This window comes from Camelina sativa, chromosome 13 (genome assembly GCF_030686135.1).
Source record: "Camelina sativa cultivar CO46 ecotype springtype chromosome 13, ASM3068613v1".
NCBI classification, from domain to species: domain Eukaryota; kingdom Viridiplantae; phylum Streptophyta; class Magnoliopsida; order Brassicales; family Brassicaceae; genus Camelina; species Camelina sativa.
In genome coordinates, this window is record NC_141892.1 from 11,675,882 (window position 1) to 11,694,234 (window position 18,353).

General features: G+C 35.1%; 2 protein-coding genes across 3 annotated transcripts; one reads left to right on the forward strand and one right to left on the reverse strand.

The window, feature by feature from the left end:
- Positions 1-1,453: 1,453 nt before the first annotated feature.
- On the reverse strand, positions 1,454-4,837 carry LOC104736558 (phospholipase D alpha 3-like). 2 transcript variants are annotated; one of them, XM_010456563.2, is made up of 5 exons: positions 4,678-4,837; positions 4,480-4,590; positions 3,139-4,351; positions 2,109-2,816; positions 1,454-2,011 (listed from the first exon to the last, which is right to left on the reverse strand). In XM_010456563.2, the coding sequence occupies exons 2-5, from the start codon at positions 4,573-4,575 to the stop codon at positions 1,566-1,568; spliced, it is 2,463 nt and encodes an 820-aa protein (XP_010454865.1). In that variant the 5' UTR covers positions 4,576-4,590; positions 4,678-4,837; the 3' UTR covers positions 1,454-1,565. The 2 variants fall into 2 exon arrangements, with proteins under 2 accessions (XP_010454865.1, XP_010454864.1); XM_010456562.3 differs by having other exon boundaries at positions 4,480-4,583; positions 4,678-4,784.
- Positions 4,838-12,518: 7,681 nt separating this feature from the next.
- Positions 12,519-14,678, forward strand: LOC104736559 (ethylene-responsive transcription factor SHINE 3-like). Its single transcript, XM_010456564.3, has 2 exons — positions 12,519-12,818; positions 14,024-14,678. The coding sequence occupies exons 1-2, from the start codon at positions 12,739-12,741 to the stop codon at positions 14,508-14,510; spliced, it is 567 nt and encodes a 188-aa protein (XP_010454866.1). The 5' UTR covers positions 12,519-12,738; the 3' UTR covers positions 14,511-14,678.
- The last annotated feature ends 3,675 nt before the right edge of the window (positions 14,679-18,353 follow it).

Below are 18,353 nucleotides of genomic sequence, written 5' to 3' on the forward strand. Positions count from 1 at the left end.
AAGTGTGAAGAGTTTTCCTTTGGTGTTTATCCATATGTTCTAATCAAAAAGGTTAATGAAAGATCTAGAAGTATAGTATACTAACCTACTAGATTCAAATTAAAGTCAATTTGGAGATATATAATCACTATTATATTATATGCTCTAAGCCTCTAAGTTGTAAACTACGTGGATTTAATATTTTTTTTCACTCATCTAAATTTGATATGTAACACTTGATTCTGCAAGGAGGGTTGTCGGACATTAATTTAAAACCACAAGTAGATGCAATATGAGCAAGTAATTGGTATAACTTCTCTGAGAAAACCAAACTTAAACCGCAATGTATGTGTGTATATTATTAAGCTAGTATATGTTGATGATTCGTCTTTCAAGATTATCAAATTGGGTAAATTTTGGAATTCGACCAGTTTAAAATAATTTCTAGTAAAAACAAGGTTTAGAAAACTGATTTGTCAATAGGTATTTTGACCACATAATAGTATTACAAAGTGATTCAATTTTAAAAGAAATTGAGGGCATGGCTAAAATTTTCAATCATGACAACACAATGAGAGTTTTTTTTTATATAATTTGACAACAACTATGGGTTTGATTAGTAACCTTCGATCGCCTCGTTTGCAAACGAACCGTTTTGAAGGTTACCAATCAACATGGCGATTGGACAAACAAACTGCTTTGAAGGTTACCAATTAACATAGCGATTGGAAAAAGCGATTTAAGTAAATGGTTGGAGAAGATGGTTGAAGAGAGTGGTTGGAAGGGGGAAAATGGGCGCTTGCCAACCGTCCCAAAAGTAAGACGGTTCGATTGCAAACGAGGCTGTTGGATTTTTTAAAAAAAATATTTAAATTTTAGAAATTTTCTAATGAAATTTATGAAAATAAAAATATCTTTTTGACATGTTTTCATATTTTAATTTATTTTTATATTTTTTTAATGAAAAAACATATTTTCTATAATAACTTGTTTAAACCTTGTTACCAATTAAAACAATTATTTAACCACTCATTTAATTTAACCACTTTTTTCTTCCATTTTTTCTAACCATTTTCTTTTTAACCGCTGAAATTTTTTTAACCACCTCGTTTAATTGAAGATAATGTTGAATAAGTTGTGGAAGCTCAAATCCAGCAAATAGCTCCATTCCAACAATATCAAAGGCCTTATAGGGCAATCTTTTTCTTTCTAAAGTCACTTACTACACTATTATATTTTTGGGCCCTTAAAAATAGATTTATACTAAAATTTTTATTTTATTAGGTCCACATTAAACTGTAAGATTAATTCTGGTCCTATTCTGGTCCTTTTCGTCTTAAACAATGGATCTATTTATATAAGAACTTTTGTATACTCTATATTTCTGTCTCACTAAGCTGGTTATATTTTTCTCACTTTGTATACTTAGTATTACTCTCTGTATATTCTCACTTTCATTGTAGCTCGTGCATGGTTTCGAGTGATAATTCACAATGGTGTTGTTACTTATTTATACAGGCATGCATGCATGACATAGTAAATCGAAAAACACATTCTAAGAGTATACAATGAAAGTGTTATATCACCTAAGAGGTGAGGATTGGAGGAAGATAATTAGATTTTTCGCCTACAACCTTTGCGTTAGTATCAGGAAAGAAGTCAGTCCCGGCAAGATTTGTTACTTCCCCGTTGCTACCAATGCTAATAGGATAACTAAGCAAATGCCCCGGTAAATCCTGATCTCGAGGGTACTCTTGTGCTGAATATAATCCCCATAGCTCGTCTGCCTTTGCATTTACCATTCTTATACACTCTTCGCTTTCGGGGCACTGAAACGCGTTAGTTATAATCCGTAGGTGTTCGAGCCATAGTGATATCCTAAAGCTAAACACTTGACCCGTCGGCCTCATATTATTAGTAGATAGTAAATGGCTAGGTTGGTATGCTCCCATTGCAATCTCTGAGTCTCGCCCTCCATCCATAGACCTTTGGTTTATATTGGCTGATCCTATTATTATGTATTCATCATCAACTGCATACAAATATGAACCATGTTAAGAGCTTTTGATTGTCCTTATATATAAACACTATACATTTCCTTAAGTTATGGAAGATAGATTTTGACATACCAATCATCATTTTAGAGTGAACATAGATCATGAACCGACGAGATTCTTGAGCTCTTGCGTAATCAGAATTCGGCTCTGGCTTCTCCGGAGGCAAATATTCACCGGCTTTGCCAACTTCCCGGTTCCCAAGGCAGAAAAATGTTAGGTAGTCTCTAGGGTTTGCATCTAAACCTTTCTTGCTAAGCGCAATGATGATATCTGTATACATCATCTCCATTGTTCTCCTTTGCCAGTCTAGTATTGCTTGAACCGAAGCAGAGCCAGGTTTACCTTCAGGCCATAACGGTATCACGATATACGCGGCAAACCTCTCGCCTGCCTCGATCTTGCTCACGATTTTGAGAGAAATTTCTTTGGGAATGAGTTGTAATGCATTGATCTCATTCAAGTTAATGTCTCTAGAGTTCCATCCAAAGGAGCTTCCAAGAAAATATTGGTTCTCTATGTAGATGAAGTGCTTGGCTCTCCTTATGCCATTAACGTACGCGTCTTGTATGCTTCTTTCGATCACGTTATCTTTCCCGCTTATAAGTCCTACACTTGAAGCTTCACGTGGATCCTCTGGAAACCCTTCAACTGCACCGTTATCTATGGACCGGAAAACTTGAACTGTCCAGCCTTCTTCATTGTCTGGTTGTACAATTGGAAGTGGCGGAACAGTGATCTCTGCGAGCTGTGCCATTGATATAAGGTACCTTCTACCACTACCTGTAAACACACGAAATTAGTTTCTAATGAATCAATGACTTTAATGACTTTTGTTTAGCGTTACCATTTCTTCACACACTAACTTATGTGCTTTATAAAAGAGGTTAATGTGTTGGCTCAAAAAAAAAAAATTGTTAATTAGCATTTTTCACAAACAAAATGTTTCTTCCCGTTAATTAGCATTTACATGTAAAAAAAATTGTTTAAAGAATTAAAGTTGTAAATGTTGATTTTACTTATTTAGAGAATATCACCATTTCTCTTAAAACATGTAAACGCAAAAAAAAAATCCTTGAAGCCTTATAAAATTTGTTTTCAATACCTTGTTTCATCCACCTCTGCTCAAAATTGTATAAAACATCCCACGCGGCAGGACCATCCACCTTGCAGTGAATATCGTGCCATGGCTCACGTGGACCGCCTTTTCTAATTGAAGCGCCATCAAAGTTTGGCTGGTGAAAGTCATTAGCATGAACACCATTCAAAGTACCAAACAAAGGATGCTCCACAGTGTCGTATCTCCCATCACAAAGATCAATCCCTCCAAGAAAACTCACTATCCTTCTCTTGGTTCTTGACCCATCCACTTCACCGTCCACCACAATCGTTTTTTGATGGTGAGAAAACATGGTAGCGACCTCGAACCCTTGCACAATGCTCTCACCAGTATCCGGATTCCGCGGACAGAGAACGCAACGCACTTTCGTGTTCTTGAAGTAATTGTAAGTTTCTTGATCATGAGTCATCATCAAACCGTCTCCCCTAAACACTTCGTTAGACGTTCTATCGTCCCACACAAGCATCAGAACGGTCACGTTTTCATCCGCTTTCTTCTTCAGCAATTCCCCTAACTTCAGGTTCCCTCCCTGTCTAGATTGTTTAGGATCCCTGATCAATGTTACGTTGGTGTATACCGACCAACCAGCTATGTATATCAAATGTTTTGCATCCCATATCGCATCGAAGATCTCTTCCCAACACCGATGATGCTTATAAATCACTTGTCCTCCCGCGAGAGTAATATCAGGGTATTCGCTAAGAACGTGAGCGTCTTGGTAAAGAGTAACTTTGCAACCTTCTCTTTGGTTGAAAAACGCGTTAGGAACTCCCTTGAAAGAAGGTAATATGATTCCTTTATTCCAATTCACGTCCTGTGTCACGTGAGTGAACTTCACACGGACATGGAGTTTGGCATCTCCTTGGATTGGTCTCCTGTTCTCGTCTAAGATATCGAGCCATCGGTCTATAGGTTGTCCGGTGATGACTTCGGTGACAGGTAAATAAGCTCGACCGATCAAACTTGCACTGACCGGTTCATCTTCTTTGACCGTGAATACGATTTTAGAGATTGAATGTGCGGTGTAGATATAAAAGGATTGTAACCATCTAGGATGACGTCTCATCATGGTTCGAGCCACCCTTGATCTGTCTAGGTCAACAGTTGCGTAGAGATGTCCTCCAAACAAATTTGTGCATGAGTCTGTTAGTCTTTTTATTTGGGATTGAGTCTTTTTACCTGTCGGCTCCTTGTTCCCCTATGAATCATTTTTACAAGTTAAGTAACCTTCGTCTAATATTTCTTATTCCTTAAAATCCTGATAGAAAAATAATTACACTAATAATATTCTTGTTTTATTGAAGTTGGGACTATTTAAGGGGTTACCTTGCCGCATAAATTGAATCTTGAACGTTGATGCAACTTATCGATCCTATAGATCTTCACTTCAAGAGTTCCATGAAGCAGCAACTGTTCCGTCATTTATTCACCTGCAAACTTAAAAGAATATATAGTGGATGTCTATTTTTTAGTGGATGACTAATAAAAAAAATAGATGTATCTATTAATAAACAAATAACAAACCACAATTGGTCGAGGAACTCTCCCTTTTGAGTATCTTTCTGGAAAGGTTCCAAACGGCTTAGCAATTAGAGTATTAAACGTAAAGTCACTATATAAGGGAAAAAATCGAATACGAATACGAAACGTTTGGATTAGGTTGGTGATTACTTTGGAAGACTACATAGGATTACAATAAGAAAGAAAGAGATGAAGTCTTTTATGGGTTTTTGAGACCATACGTCTGAAGTAAACCTTTTCTTGTAGGCCAAACCCAAGACAAGGGAAGTCCAAAACGGAATATTCGTTGGATATTAATCTTCACTACTCACATCTACACTTTTCTTGATGTATTAGGAATACACTTTATTCCATTTCATTTCATTATTAGATCTAGATGAGTTTTGCAATTTCCGACGTTGTTTTTCATTTAATAAAATTATAAATAACTAAATAATTTCCTAATTTTTAGATTTATATATTTAAAAAAACAAGAAAAGTGGTGACTTCTTTTTTTTAAAAAGAAAAGGAAATTAAAATTTTCACGAATATTTTTTCATTACATATTTGATGGCAAGAAGTAAAATAAAATAAAAATAAGGCCTATTATTTTTAAGTTTTTTAACAAAAAAAAAAAAACAATGAAGATCAGGTTGTGGATTCAATGTCATCAAACGGCCGATTAAATATACAATGGATTTAAACCCGCAAGCATGTACTCCTTTTGCTTGGCCTCATGGCCAGTTTGCATGTAAGTGATACTAACACATCTAGGTTACATGCATACTCTAAAGTCTTTGTTACGCTTATAAGATGAGGAGTTCAAGCCAAATTTATTTTTAGTTCACATCTAATATTAATACGTTGTAAAACACGGATGGCGGATTTCCATAACCGGTCCATTCACGGCCCATGTATGTCCAAGACTATAAGGCCCATTAGCCACCTCCTCTTAGTCTAAGTCGGTTTATGAATCCTAATATAATTGGGCTTTGCCTTTGACTATATATATGTAACATTCGATTGTTATAATAAGAATAAGACAAGAGAAAACCTCCTTCGATTTCTGTAGTTTACAACACGTTATCAGCACGAGTTTGCCCTAAACTCCAACTGAGAAAATCCCTAAAACCCTAAACCGCTGCCACACACAAAGTCCTTGTTCGTCCAAGCTCGGCGATCAACTTCCGTCCGTGTTCGTGGTCGGCTACTGCTCGGCGATCGGTTTCCTGTCCGAGATCTGTCCGTGTTCGTGGTCAGTTCCTGTCCGGGGTGAGTTCTTGTTCGGAGTTCTGTTTGTGTTCGTGATCAACTGGTGCTTGTGATCAGTTCACGTCCACAAACGGTCCGCGGTTCGTTGCTATTTCGTAATCAAGTCTGAGGTTTCTGGTCCGTTCGTGATAAAGTTTAATATCCGAGGCCTTTAGCTCCCGGATCAATTCCAATCAACCCCAAACGGTGTAAGGTAAATAAATCAAACCACCTTCGGACATAGATTTATATCGAACCTAATCTTAATCTATAAGAACCCTAAAATCTACAAGTAAACAATCAACAAACAAAAACCTTAAGCTTTGAAACCCTAAAAACTTTAAAATCGATTGCTATGAGGTTTAGGGCTTCTTAGATTGCTTGCAAATTAAACTAATTATGTCATGATTAAAATCCGGTTGTTATTGTTAATTGATTGCTTGTTTTGATTGTATATAAAAAAAAACTTAGAACTAAAACCTAAATTCGAATCTAGAAAAATATCCAACTAATTGTTCTAGGTTGTTAAAAGATCCGATTATCTATGATGGTTTAGTAAAAATCAAAACCCTAAAAAAAAATCTAAAATCTTAAAATCGGATTAGTTCTATGTTTTACCTAGAATCCTAAAAGCAATACCTAAAATCGATTAGGATAATTCCCAAATTAATTAGTTGGCCTTATCTAGTATAATTAAGAAATTTAAATATATATTAGACATTATCCTAAAAGACTAGAAAATTTCCTAAAACCTTTGTCCTAATCCTAAACTAGAAAAAAGGAAAATTTATATAGTAAAAGGAAAAACTTAATAAAATGAAATCCTTGCATGCTAGATTTTATGTTTATCTAGGACTGTGTTCATGCATAATATAGGCCACGAAATTATGTAAATAAAACAAGACATTATTCACTAAAATAATGCATGTTTCGGTCTTAAAAACCGCACGGCCCAAACGAAAATAAATCCATGATTCGGTCTTAAATACCGTATGGTGTAGACTATAATAATCGGTATGGTTCGGTCTTAAATATCGCATGACCCAAGACTATAAAACAATCGGCATGGTTCGGTCTCAAATACCGCATAGCCTAAAGATAAAATAAATGCATGTTTCAGTCTCATATATGGACATCAAAAGATGGTGCTCCAACCAAAGGCTCAATTCGATTGGAAAAACCTAAGGATCAAGGATTTCAAATCCGTTGATGAGTATAATTCAGACCTATTTAAGATAGTCTCGATATTGAAATTATGTGGTAAGGAGGTTACTGAGGAGGACTTGCTAGAGAAGGCATTCTCTACTTTTCACACTAATAAGATACTGCTTCAGCAACAGTATCGTGAAAAGGGTTTTAAGACATATGCAAGCCTCATCTCTTGTTTGCTACTTGCTGAGCAAAACAATAAGCTATTATTGATGAACAGTGCAGTGAGGCCTCCTGGATCTACCCCCTTACCAAAGGCTCACAAGGTTGACATGACTAAGAAAGAGCATAAAGATCCCAAGAGACCAAAAAGTCTAACTACGTCTATAGAGATAAGCATCATGGTCGTGGCCATGGTGGAAGAGGACGTGGTGGTTATGGCCGTGGGAACCGGTCCGACTTTGGTCGTGGCCGTGGAAGAGGCCGCAGAATATTCAAACCGCAACATAAGGTTAAATCGGTTTGTCACCAATGTGGTATGTTAAATCATTGGGCTAAGACATGCAGGACATCTAAGCATCTTATTGATCTCTATTAAGAGAATTTGAAAAAGAATCCAAAAGCCAATTTGGTTCATCTCGATGGTGAAGGAGATTTCGACCATGAGAATGATGACCTATTGGATTATGAAACTTCGGATTGTGTAGCAAAGGATAATTAAAATTGTCTTGATTTAATTTCTATGTTTTATGCTTTGAATTTTATTGGAGTATGATTTTGGTTTAAATTCAATCATTTCCTTCAATATTTATTTGTTTGTTTTATTCTTTATGTCTAAAACATGACTCTTGTCCATATTGAGAAAATTGCTAAGGACAAGAACAATGCCAATATTAGCACAATAGCGGGTATAACATGTCCAATGAAAGGCTACGACCATGCACACATCTTGAACTAAGTGATGCTTTATATTCACCCAGCTCAAAGAGAAACTTATTGAGTTTTAAAGACATTCGTTTGAATGGTCTACATGTTGAAACTAAGGGTGAAGGAAACCAAGAGTTCCTACATATTACAGAAATCACCCAAGGATCTAAGAAAATCCTAGAGTCTATACCCGCACTAGCCACTGGTTTATACCATGCTAAGATTAATATGATAGAGGCTAATTTGGCAATGAACAAAATGTTCAATGAACAATTCACTTTATGGCATGACCGGCTTGGCCATCCGGGTTCTAACATGATGCGTAAGCTAATTATGAATTCTAATGGGCACACTCTTAAAGAGAGACGAGTTATCCCTAAAAATCTCACGTGTGTAGCATGTACACAAGGGGAACTCATTATAAGGCCATCACCAGTCTAAGTAACTAAAGAGATTTTCCACTTAAGACTATACGTCTAAGATAATGCTGGTGAATTTACATCCCAAACGTTTAATGATTATTGTATGTCCATGGGGGGAAGTGTGGAACACCCTGTAGAACATGTCCATACACAAAAAAGGATTAGGTGAATCCTTCATTAAACGAATCCAATTAATTGCTCGACCATTACTCCTAAGGTCGAAACTTCCTGTGTCGGCTTGGGGACACATAGTATTACATGCAGTAGAGCATATACGCATCAGGCCATCTAGTGAGCATAAATATTCGTCATCCCAATATTAACGGGTCATGAACCAGACATATCCCATCTAAAAAAAAAAAATTCAGGTGTGCTGTATATGTACCGATTGCACCATCACAGAGAATAAAGATGGGACCTCAAAGGAGGATGGGAATATATGTTGGATATGATTCTTCCACCATTATTAAGTATCTTGAGCCAACTACGGGTGATTTATTTAAGGCCAGATACCCGGATTGTCAGTTTAATGAAACCGACTTTCCCAAATTAGGTGGAGAGACAAACAAGCTGGTCAAAGAAATTTCATGGAATCAAACATCCTTAAATTGGCAAGATCCTCGAGCTCTAGCATGTGATGCAAAGGTCCTAAAGATAATACAATTTCAAAAGCTAGCTAATCAATTGTCAGATTCCTTTGTTGATCCTAAGAGAGTAATAAAATCGTACATACCAACTTGTAATGCACCAGTACGTATTGATGTTCAAAAGGAACACAATAATCAAGTTGCTATAACGTCTAAGACCCGTTTGAAACGTGGTAGACCAATAGGTTCCAAAGGTAATAACCCTCGAAAATCTAAGAAAGGTGCAAATCAAACCGAGGTTAAGGAAATTACAGACATGGCCGCGGCAAATCCTAAGGTACCGAATGAGGTTTGGGACGCTGAACCTCAAGGTCCTGATGGTATTGATAATAATGAGATCTCAATAAATTATATCATGTCTGGAATTCAATGGAATCGAAAAGATGTCGATATCGATGAAATATTTGCATACAAGGTAGCACTTGAAATAAATGAGGATCATGAACCCATGTCTATACTAGAGTGCACTCAAAGTAAAGATTGGTTAAAATGGAAAGAAGTCATTGACGTGGAGTTGAGTTCATTATAGAAAAGGAATGTGTTTGGTCCGATCTTAAGGACACCATTCGATATAAAGCCAGTAGGACATAAGTGGGTCTTTCTAAGGAAGAGAAATGAGAATAATGAAATCGTGAGATATAAGGCATGACTTGTAGCACAAGGATTCTCTCAAAGACCCGAAATAGATTATGAGGAGACATACTCCCCTGTGATGGATGCAACGACTTTTAGATTTCTAATAAGTCTGGCTATAAGGGAAAAACTGGATTTACGGTTAATGGATGTTGTAACCGCATATTTATATCGTCCACTGGAGAAGGAGATATATATGAGATTACCAGAGGGTATTGAGTTCAAAGATAAGAGCGGTTCTCGAGAACAATACTACAGAAGGCTAAACAAATCCCTTTATGGACTGAAACAAAGTGGGCGTATGTGGTACAATAGATTAAGTGAGTACCTAGCCAAAGAGGGTTATAAGAATGATCCCATCAGTCCATGTATTTTTATAAAGAAGTTTGCAAACAAAGAGTTTGTAATAATAGCAGTATATGTGGATGATTTAAATATCCTAGGAACCTCTAGGGAAATCGCCCAAACAGTTGAATATCTAAAGAAAGAATTCGAGATGAAAGACCTAGGCAACACTAAATTCTGTTTGGGATTGCAACTTGAGTACATAAATGATGGAATCCTTGTGCATCAAATGGCATATACTGAAAAGGTACTAGAGATTTAATATGGACCAAGCTCACCCATTGCCTAGCCCAATGGTTGTGAGAAGTTTAAATTTGGAAAATGATCCATTTGGTCCAAGGAAGAACGATGAAGAAATTCTCGGTCCCGAAGTGCTATACCTCAGTGTTATAGGAGCGTCAATGTTCTTGGATAGCCACACTAGACCAGATATATGTTTTGTCGTGAACCTCCTAGCTAGATTTAGCTCTTGTCCAACCCAAAGGCACTGGAACGGTATCAAACATGTGTTGCGTTACCTACAAGGAACGCTTGATTTGGGTTTATATTATACTAACTATAACAAAGAAGGTTTAGTTTGTTTTGCTGATGCAGGTTACCTATCGGATCCACATAATGCTAGGTCTCAAACCGGCTATGTATTTATACACGGTGGTACAACTATTTCGTGTCGTTCTATGAGGCAAACCATTGCGGCCACATCATCTAATCATGCGGAGATTTTGGCAATGCATGAAGCCAGCCGTGAGTGTGTATGGTTGAGGTTGATGACTCAACATATCAGAACAGATTGTGGCATGGCCGATGATAAGAAGCCAACGGTTATATATGAAGACAATATGGCCTGCATCGCACAATTTAAGGAAGGATACATCAAGCGACATCGGACAAAGCATATTCTACCCAAGTTCTTCTTCACACATGAACTACAAAAGGCCGGAGAAGTTCGAGTGGTACAAGTTCTGTCTTGCGACAATTCAGCCGATCTCTTCACCAAATCATTACCGACGTCAACATTCAAGAAGCTCACGCACCAGATTGGAATGCAGAGACTTAAGGACTTCTAGGGATGCTTGGAACAGGGGGAGTAATGCGTGCTGTACTCTTTTTCCTTCACCATGGTTTTGTCCCAATGGGTTTTCCTAGTAAGGTTTTAATGAGGCAACACCCCCAAGCGCATTACAAAGATCCTTCTTAGCATTTGCACGGTTATGTCATCCAAGGAGGAGTGTTGTAAAACACGGATGGTGGATTTCCATAACCGGCCTATACACGGCCCATTCACGGCCCATGTACATCCAAGACCATAAGGCCCATCGGCCACCTCCTCTTAGTCTAGTTTGGTTTATGATTCCTAATGTAATTGGAGTTTGCCCTTGACTATATATGTAATATTCGATTACCATAAAAAGAATAAGACAAGAGAAAACCTTTGTAGTTTACAACATAATAAACGAAAGGATTACCCCTAGCCCCTTCTTCCTTTTTCGCATCGCCCTGTACTATCTCATTCATGTGGCTGTCACATCTTTATATAATATATATCTCAACTTATTTATTTGATTTTGTACGTTTTGCATATGTTGGTGAATTCATTTATTTAAGCTGAATGTTTAATTCGTTCTTGTCTCCTTTAGGTTCATAACATTTAATGGGCAACTACTACTTCAAATATCCGTGGACTTTACCACGCGACGCACCGACGATAATTTAGCTTTTCATTAATTAATCAGTAAAAACTTCGACAATTGATTTGATCTTATTAACAAAATTACAAGTTAAGTCATTATAACAACATAATCATAGATGATCGAAACAAATAGTATAAGTGAGCGTGTGTGTCGGTTTGTGTCAATACGAATTTGACAATGAGAGATACGAATTGGTGGATCAATACGGTTCTGAAAATGACAGATAATATACGAGTGAACCTTGTTTTGACGTTGTAATTTCACGTCATTTTAATGGTATTGCTTGTAAAGTTGATATTCGAATGTAGAGGTATATTCGAATGTGATCGATCTTCATTCTATAATCTACAAAAAAAATACCAGTATAAATAGAAAGACATTGAATATACATACGATACATCATTATCAACGACTGGAGAGTGGATGTTACAGAAAGTAAACGACTTGTGCATAATTAGTTTACCAAAACCCCACTATGCTTTGTAATTGGCTGCAAAAAAAGTGCCTTTTTCTGTAGTTTACCTAAGCCTTACTATTAATATTCACATAAATGAAGAAAACAGACAAACTGATAGTTTTTAATTTACGTTTCCGTAAGAAATAAGAATTATCATCACTTTGGTACCATTTATGGAATAGACTGATGACATCAAATAGATAAAGGATCAATTACATATGATGTATATTTTGCTTTGACTGTAAATCTTTTGTTTTATGATATGAATCTTGCCATGTACATTTTCTTAACGTCAATATATCAGTTTAACATATATATATATAAGCAAATAAACCCATGACACGGGAGAGAGAGGGGACAGACAATAAATACCATAAAAATAGTAGAGAGGACGTGCGAAAAAAGCATTGAAGTTAAGTGAGTGGTTGTTAAGTAGAGAGAGATCAGAGAAGAAGTGTCTCTATTTCTCTTTATATCTTATTCTTTAGTTCATGCTAGAGATGTCTTGAGTTGTGTCAGAAGAAACACAGAGAAATTAAGAAATCCAAATTTAAAACAGAAGAATGGTACATTCGAAGAAGTTCAGAGGTGTCCGCCAGCGTCAGTGGGGTTCTTGGGTCTCTGAGATTCGCCATCCTCTCCTGTCAGTTCTCTCTCTCTCTCTCTGACTCTCTCTCTCTCTCTCTCTCTCTCTCTCTCTCTCTCTCTCTCTGGCTCAAAGACATTAACACATACACTATAAATATGTATATTGTTTTTGCATGATGGATCTAAATACCGATATACAAGTCCATGCTATGTGTGTATACATGCATATACCTTGATCTTTTTCTAGAAACTATCATTGATTATACTACCAAAGACTACTTTAAGCAATCCCTCAAGAACATGCGTTTTTGTTTAAGTCGTTTTCCTCCGGTTATTAACGTACACATACGTTTGTATTTGTAAATTTGCGTGTTTACAAATAATATTTTTTAATTCATACATTTGAAGTGGATGTATTTTTGTGTCTGTGTATACATGCATTGTTTTATGGGTGATTACGGATCGTATATCCTGACCTATATATGTGGGCGCATATCTTATGATCCTTTCTCTTTCTCTTGAATTGACATCTTTCAAATTGTATATGCTCTGCAGCTAAGCAAATATTAATTCAACAAGATTAGCAATCGACTATGTTTGTGATATTTTTTAAAAATTGCATAAAATTTAAATTATAACGAAAATTGCAATATGCGTATATATACTTTTTCTAAATTTGTAAATATTATTATTATTTTTAGCTAATTTGCTGGTTACGAATTTTTTATATTACACAAAAAGAAAGAATATATGTCTCTTTCGAATACTAATATTTTGTAATTTATTTTGTTCAACGTTAATATTATTGATTTTAGTACCTTTGTTTTGCTCGGTAGAGTTATTTGAGTTTCGTATCAAATTTAAGTGGATTGAATTATAATCAAAGGTGGATAACTTGAGTATCCTCTTTGGCTAAATGCCTCAATCTGTTTCATATACATATAATAACTAATTACGCATACGCAGTAATAGCCTATTGGGTATACCGTTTATTTAATAACTGAAACAACCTTTCTAGCAAATACTTAACAGTGGTACAAAAAAGAGCCGTACTAGCTAATAATTTGGTACGGGAAGAATACTAACTATAAACATTTGTCCGAAAGAATAAGAACTTATTATCATTAACTATAATAGAACGAAAAATAGGTCATGTGCTTTGTGTTTTTTTTTTTAAGTTCTTTGATCATGTATGTAATGTGTGTTTTGGTTGTCAATACTTTAATTATGTAACTAATGTGTGTTTCTCTGACCCATCAGGAAGAGAAGAGTATGGCTCGGAACATTCGACACAGCCGAAGCAGCGGCTAGGGCCTATGACCAAGCCGCAGTTCTAATGAACGGTCAGAACGCAAAGACCAACTTTCCCGTCATCAAATCCGACGGCTCAGATTCTCCGGTCGTTAACTCTACGTTAAGGTCGCCAAAATCGTTGTCCGAACTCCTAAACGAAAAACTAAGGAAGAACTGTAAAGACCAGACACCGTATCTGACGTGTCTCCGCCTTGACAACGACAGCTCGCACATAGGCGTGTGGCAGAAACGGGCCGGGTCGAAAACTAGTCCAAACTGGGTCAAGCTTGTTGAACTCAGTGACAGTGTTAACGCACCCCCCGGTGGTGGTAGGATTAGTAAGATAAAGAAACGAGACGACAACGTTGAGGAAGAAGATCAGATGGCGATGCAGATGATCGAGGAGTTGCTCAACTGGACATGTCCTGCTTCTGGATCCATTGCACATGTCTAAAGAACAATCATTAGTGAGTATAAATAATGGATAAAATAAGTAATTTACATAGCTTTATTTAATATTCTTCCAACATATGATAGCCCTATAGATAGAAATGTTACTTATATACGTAATCATTGTTTAAATTAAATAAATGAATATATGTTGTGGTTTAATGAAGAAAAACTCTATGAAAAAGAGAGCTTTCTATTGAACTTGTCGACATGATATAATTATACAGAGGAGTCAGTCAGCAATATTTAATGTGAATGACATTTGCCAGACTCATCTTCGAATTAGTCCTACCTCAACTCAGAGAGCTTTTTCTCCTATCAAAAAAAAGTAAGAGAGCTTTTACTATATGGTGGGTAAAGTTCGTGTCATGTTCTTCTTCGTCTTGTCCCATTAATGTTTAAATTTTAAATTTTTAAATTTTTAAATCATACGGTAATGCATTTCCGTATCTTATAATTCCTTTATTGTAATTCTCCCACTAAAATAATAACAAACAATATATGAGGAGGACAAAAAAAAGAAACAAAAATGTCATTTGAAAGCCTTGATATACAAATTAAAAATTAAAAATTTAATTAGAACCCGTTTTTACGCTCATTTCGTTCAAGTTAACTGATTCATTTTTTAAATATATCTATTCTATTAATGCTGGAGTACTTATTGACCCGACATTTGGATCATAACTTTGTTTTGATAATTTTTAAATAAAAATGTCATTCATTTGTCATACGAATATACATGCCATTTTAATGTATCAAAAAATGGATAAACGCACATGTCATTTTAACCTGGTAATCTAACCCAATTTAAAGTTCTAATCTCAGTCGTTCATTATAAAAATATATTGATCGTTAATTTTCTATATTGTTGATTTAATCTTGGTTGATTTATTCAACCATAATCTTATCTAATCTTAAGCGGTTAGAATATTTAATTAAGGAAAACATATACATCAGAATTAAATAAAGAAAACGTTTAAATACATAATAAATCAAATCTAAATTTCTGATTTTATATAAATATTTTAGGAAAAACCAAAAAAACAAAAAAGGAAATTACAATTAAGATTTATGCATATTTTTCCTCCCAGTTTTAGGAACAAATAAATAAATCCAGTTTAATTTTGAAACCAATTAACTAATTACAATTTAAAATAAAAATTAAATTACATTAAAAAGATATTTTAAAATAGTAAAGTATTCATTATAGCCTTAATAATATAAAGTTAATTAATATAAAAGATATGTGAAATTAATAAAAAATAATTCAAATTTATATTAATGGATATATAAAATATACCTAAAACCAACTTATTTGTAAATACTCTCTAAAACATAAGATATGCAAGAAAAAATAAATATCTTTAAAAAGATCTTATGTAACTAATATATTTTGTAATCATAAATAAAAATAATATATATTAATGAAAATAAACTATTTCATGGTTTATATTTGTTGTTGAAGAAAAAATTATAAAAAAAATCATTTTTGAAAAACAAAAAAGAAGCAAAGAAATTTCAATTTATATTTGTACTTTAAATAGTAATTACCCTAAAATAAGTACTTAAAACTCTAATATTCAATAATTACAATTGGTTGACTATATTGTATTACTATATATTTATGCAAAATTGAATATTAATAAGTAGCTTTTTAATTTATTTATTATGAACAAATCTTCTATTTCAGAAGGAAATAAATTATATGTAAAAAAATGTGAGAAAAACACAAAATTTAGTTTACCCAAAAACTTTGGACGATAAAAATTGTCTAATAGCTAATATTTTAAAAGAGAACAATTATGAGACATACTAATTTTTAAGGATAGGGATGAGATGAAACAGGATGTGACATGACAAGATGGGATGGGACGAGATGTTTTTGCCATTCTAAAATAGTTACGTGTATTTTATATACGTGCAATAGTCCAAACTAAAACCAAATTAAAATCTGATATTTAGATTTAACACCTTTAAGCATACCGTTATCGCTTAAAAACTGCAAAACGATCATTGTATATCTGTTACCGTATAAATGATTGATGATGTCTAGACAACGTAATTATTTAAATATGGTTTAACATTTACCATGTACGTAAACAAAATATACTACTAAACACTTTTAAAATTTCAAAATTATAAAAAACACATAAACCAAAACATTTTATGCATTCAAAATATACATAAATTAATTATAACATGTGTCATCCCGTGCTATGGTACGAGATATCATCTAGTAATTCAATTATATTGAAATATTTGATGTCGATATAATATTTTTAATATATCTAAATAACCTCGATGACCTTGATATTCTTAATAAAAACAAAAGACAATAGTATTTCTATATAAAATAGTCACATTTTCTCTAAAGGGGTTATTGTTGATATGACCTTTTTCCCCCTAAATCTCGTTTTAGGGTATTTCTTCTACTGGCGAATTGACGATTATGTCCTTGTTGGAGATAGGCGGGATTTTTGGTTACTTCAAAATTGGTCACTGCTACACCGATTTGATGTGTCGTTCACTGTTTTCTTTTTCTGTGGTTGTTAATTGGTGATGTGGCTTTGGGAACAGTCGATTAGTTCGAAGTAAGAAGTTGTTGTGGATATATATGTGAGGATATGTGTTTCTGCGGACAAAGGTGGAGAAGTAAAAAAAAAACCCGCTAAGTTAAGGATTAGAGTAAATCTACCTAACCGTCGTCTGAGTCAAAGTCAGTTATGGTCGATGAGGTAAGAACATCCTCGTTACTCTGTTTTACCGATTGTCGTTTGTTATTGAAATTTTTATTGATAGCGAACGTAGTTTGGGATGATGTTGTTATGCTAATTCAATACCTCGAATGTGTTATTGCTTTTGGTCGGTTTTTAGTATGTTAGTGTTAGTGTTTGCAAACATGGTTGGTAGTCTATTGAAAGTTTGTTCTTAATGCCTTGCGTCGATCTTTTATTATGTTAGTGGCTGATGCTTTATCAACTTTTATGTTGTGGCTGATGCTTTATTTCTTTGTCTGTGTTGTTTTTGTCTAGTGGGAAGAATTTGCAGTCGTTGTGATTGAAGGGAGTTGGAAATTGTCAGAATCTGGAGTGTGGGATTTTGTACTTGGAAAGGAATGCTATAGAAGGAATGTTACAATGATGATGTCAATGAGTTATGAAGAATTCATTGGGCATATAAGTGACGAGTTTGGCCTAAGAGAGATGAACCTCAAGCCAAAAATGAGTTATTGGCTTCCATCTGAGCTTTCGATGTTCTCTGTCAACAGGAGGCCTCCAATACTTATTACAAGCGGAATGGGGATAAGGAACTTTCTCATTGTTCGAAGAAGTCAGATTCACTTAAACTTGTTATTATCTTTCGAAGCGCTAGATGATGAAGGTAATGGAAGCAGGAGCGTAAAGAAGGTGTGTGTAACGAACCTTGATGGAGAAAATGTTGTAGATGGGGATCAGGTTTAACAAGGAAGTGGATGTATCAGGATGTGTAGCATTGAAAAAGCAAGTGCGGGCATCAGGATGTGTAGCATTGAATCTGTTCCTTCACAGTCAACTCGTGGGACTGCTGTTAGACGTGTGTTGTTCCCTGACAATGCTCAGAATGGGGAAGATGTGTAAGTACATGAGATGGTACGTGAAAGGAACATTGATAAAGGGAAAGGCATCGACGTTGATGATGTCCCAACTGGTATAATTGTTAGGGATATTTCTGGTGGAGAAGGAACCAGTAGTGGTGAAGGGGCGGTGCTAGAATTTGGTTTAGAGGAGTGGCCAGGAACAAATGATAGTGGGATAATCAGACTTGCAGATGCAGCAACTCCTTCACTGTCAGATAATGAGAACGAGTA

What these genes read in the sequence shown, in the direction of transcription:
- LOC104736558 (XM_010456563.2), bottom strand. Translation starts at nt 4,575, where the DNA reads ATGACGGAACAGTTGCTGCTTCATGGAACTCTTGAAGTGAAGATCTAT. An exon ending in GATTCAATTTATGCGGCAAG is followed by an intron (nt 4,352 to 4,479) that starts GTAACCCCTTAA and finishes AATGATTCATAG; the next exon opens with GGGAACAAGGAGCCGACAGG. An exon ending in TCACTCTAAAATGATGATTG is followed by an intron (nt 2,012 to 2,108) that starts GTATGTCAAAAT and finishes ATTTGTATGCAG; the next exon opens with TTGATGATGAATACATAATA.
- LOC104736559 (XM_010456564.3), top strand. Translation starts at nt 12,739, where the DNA reads ATGGTACATTCGAAGAAGTTCAGAGGTGTCCGCCAGCGTCAGTGGGGT. An exon ending in GAGATTCGCCATCCTCTCCT is followed by an intron (nt 12,819 to 14,023) that starts GTCAGTTCTCTC and finishes CTGACCCATCAG; the next exon opens with GAAGAGAAGAGTATGGCTCG.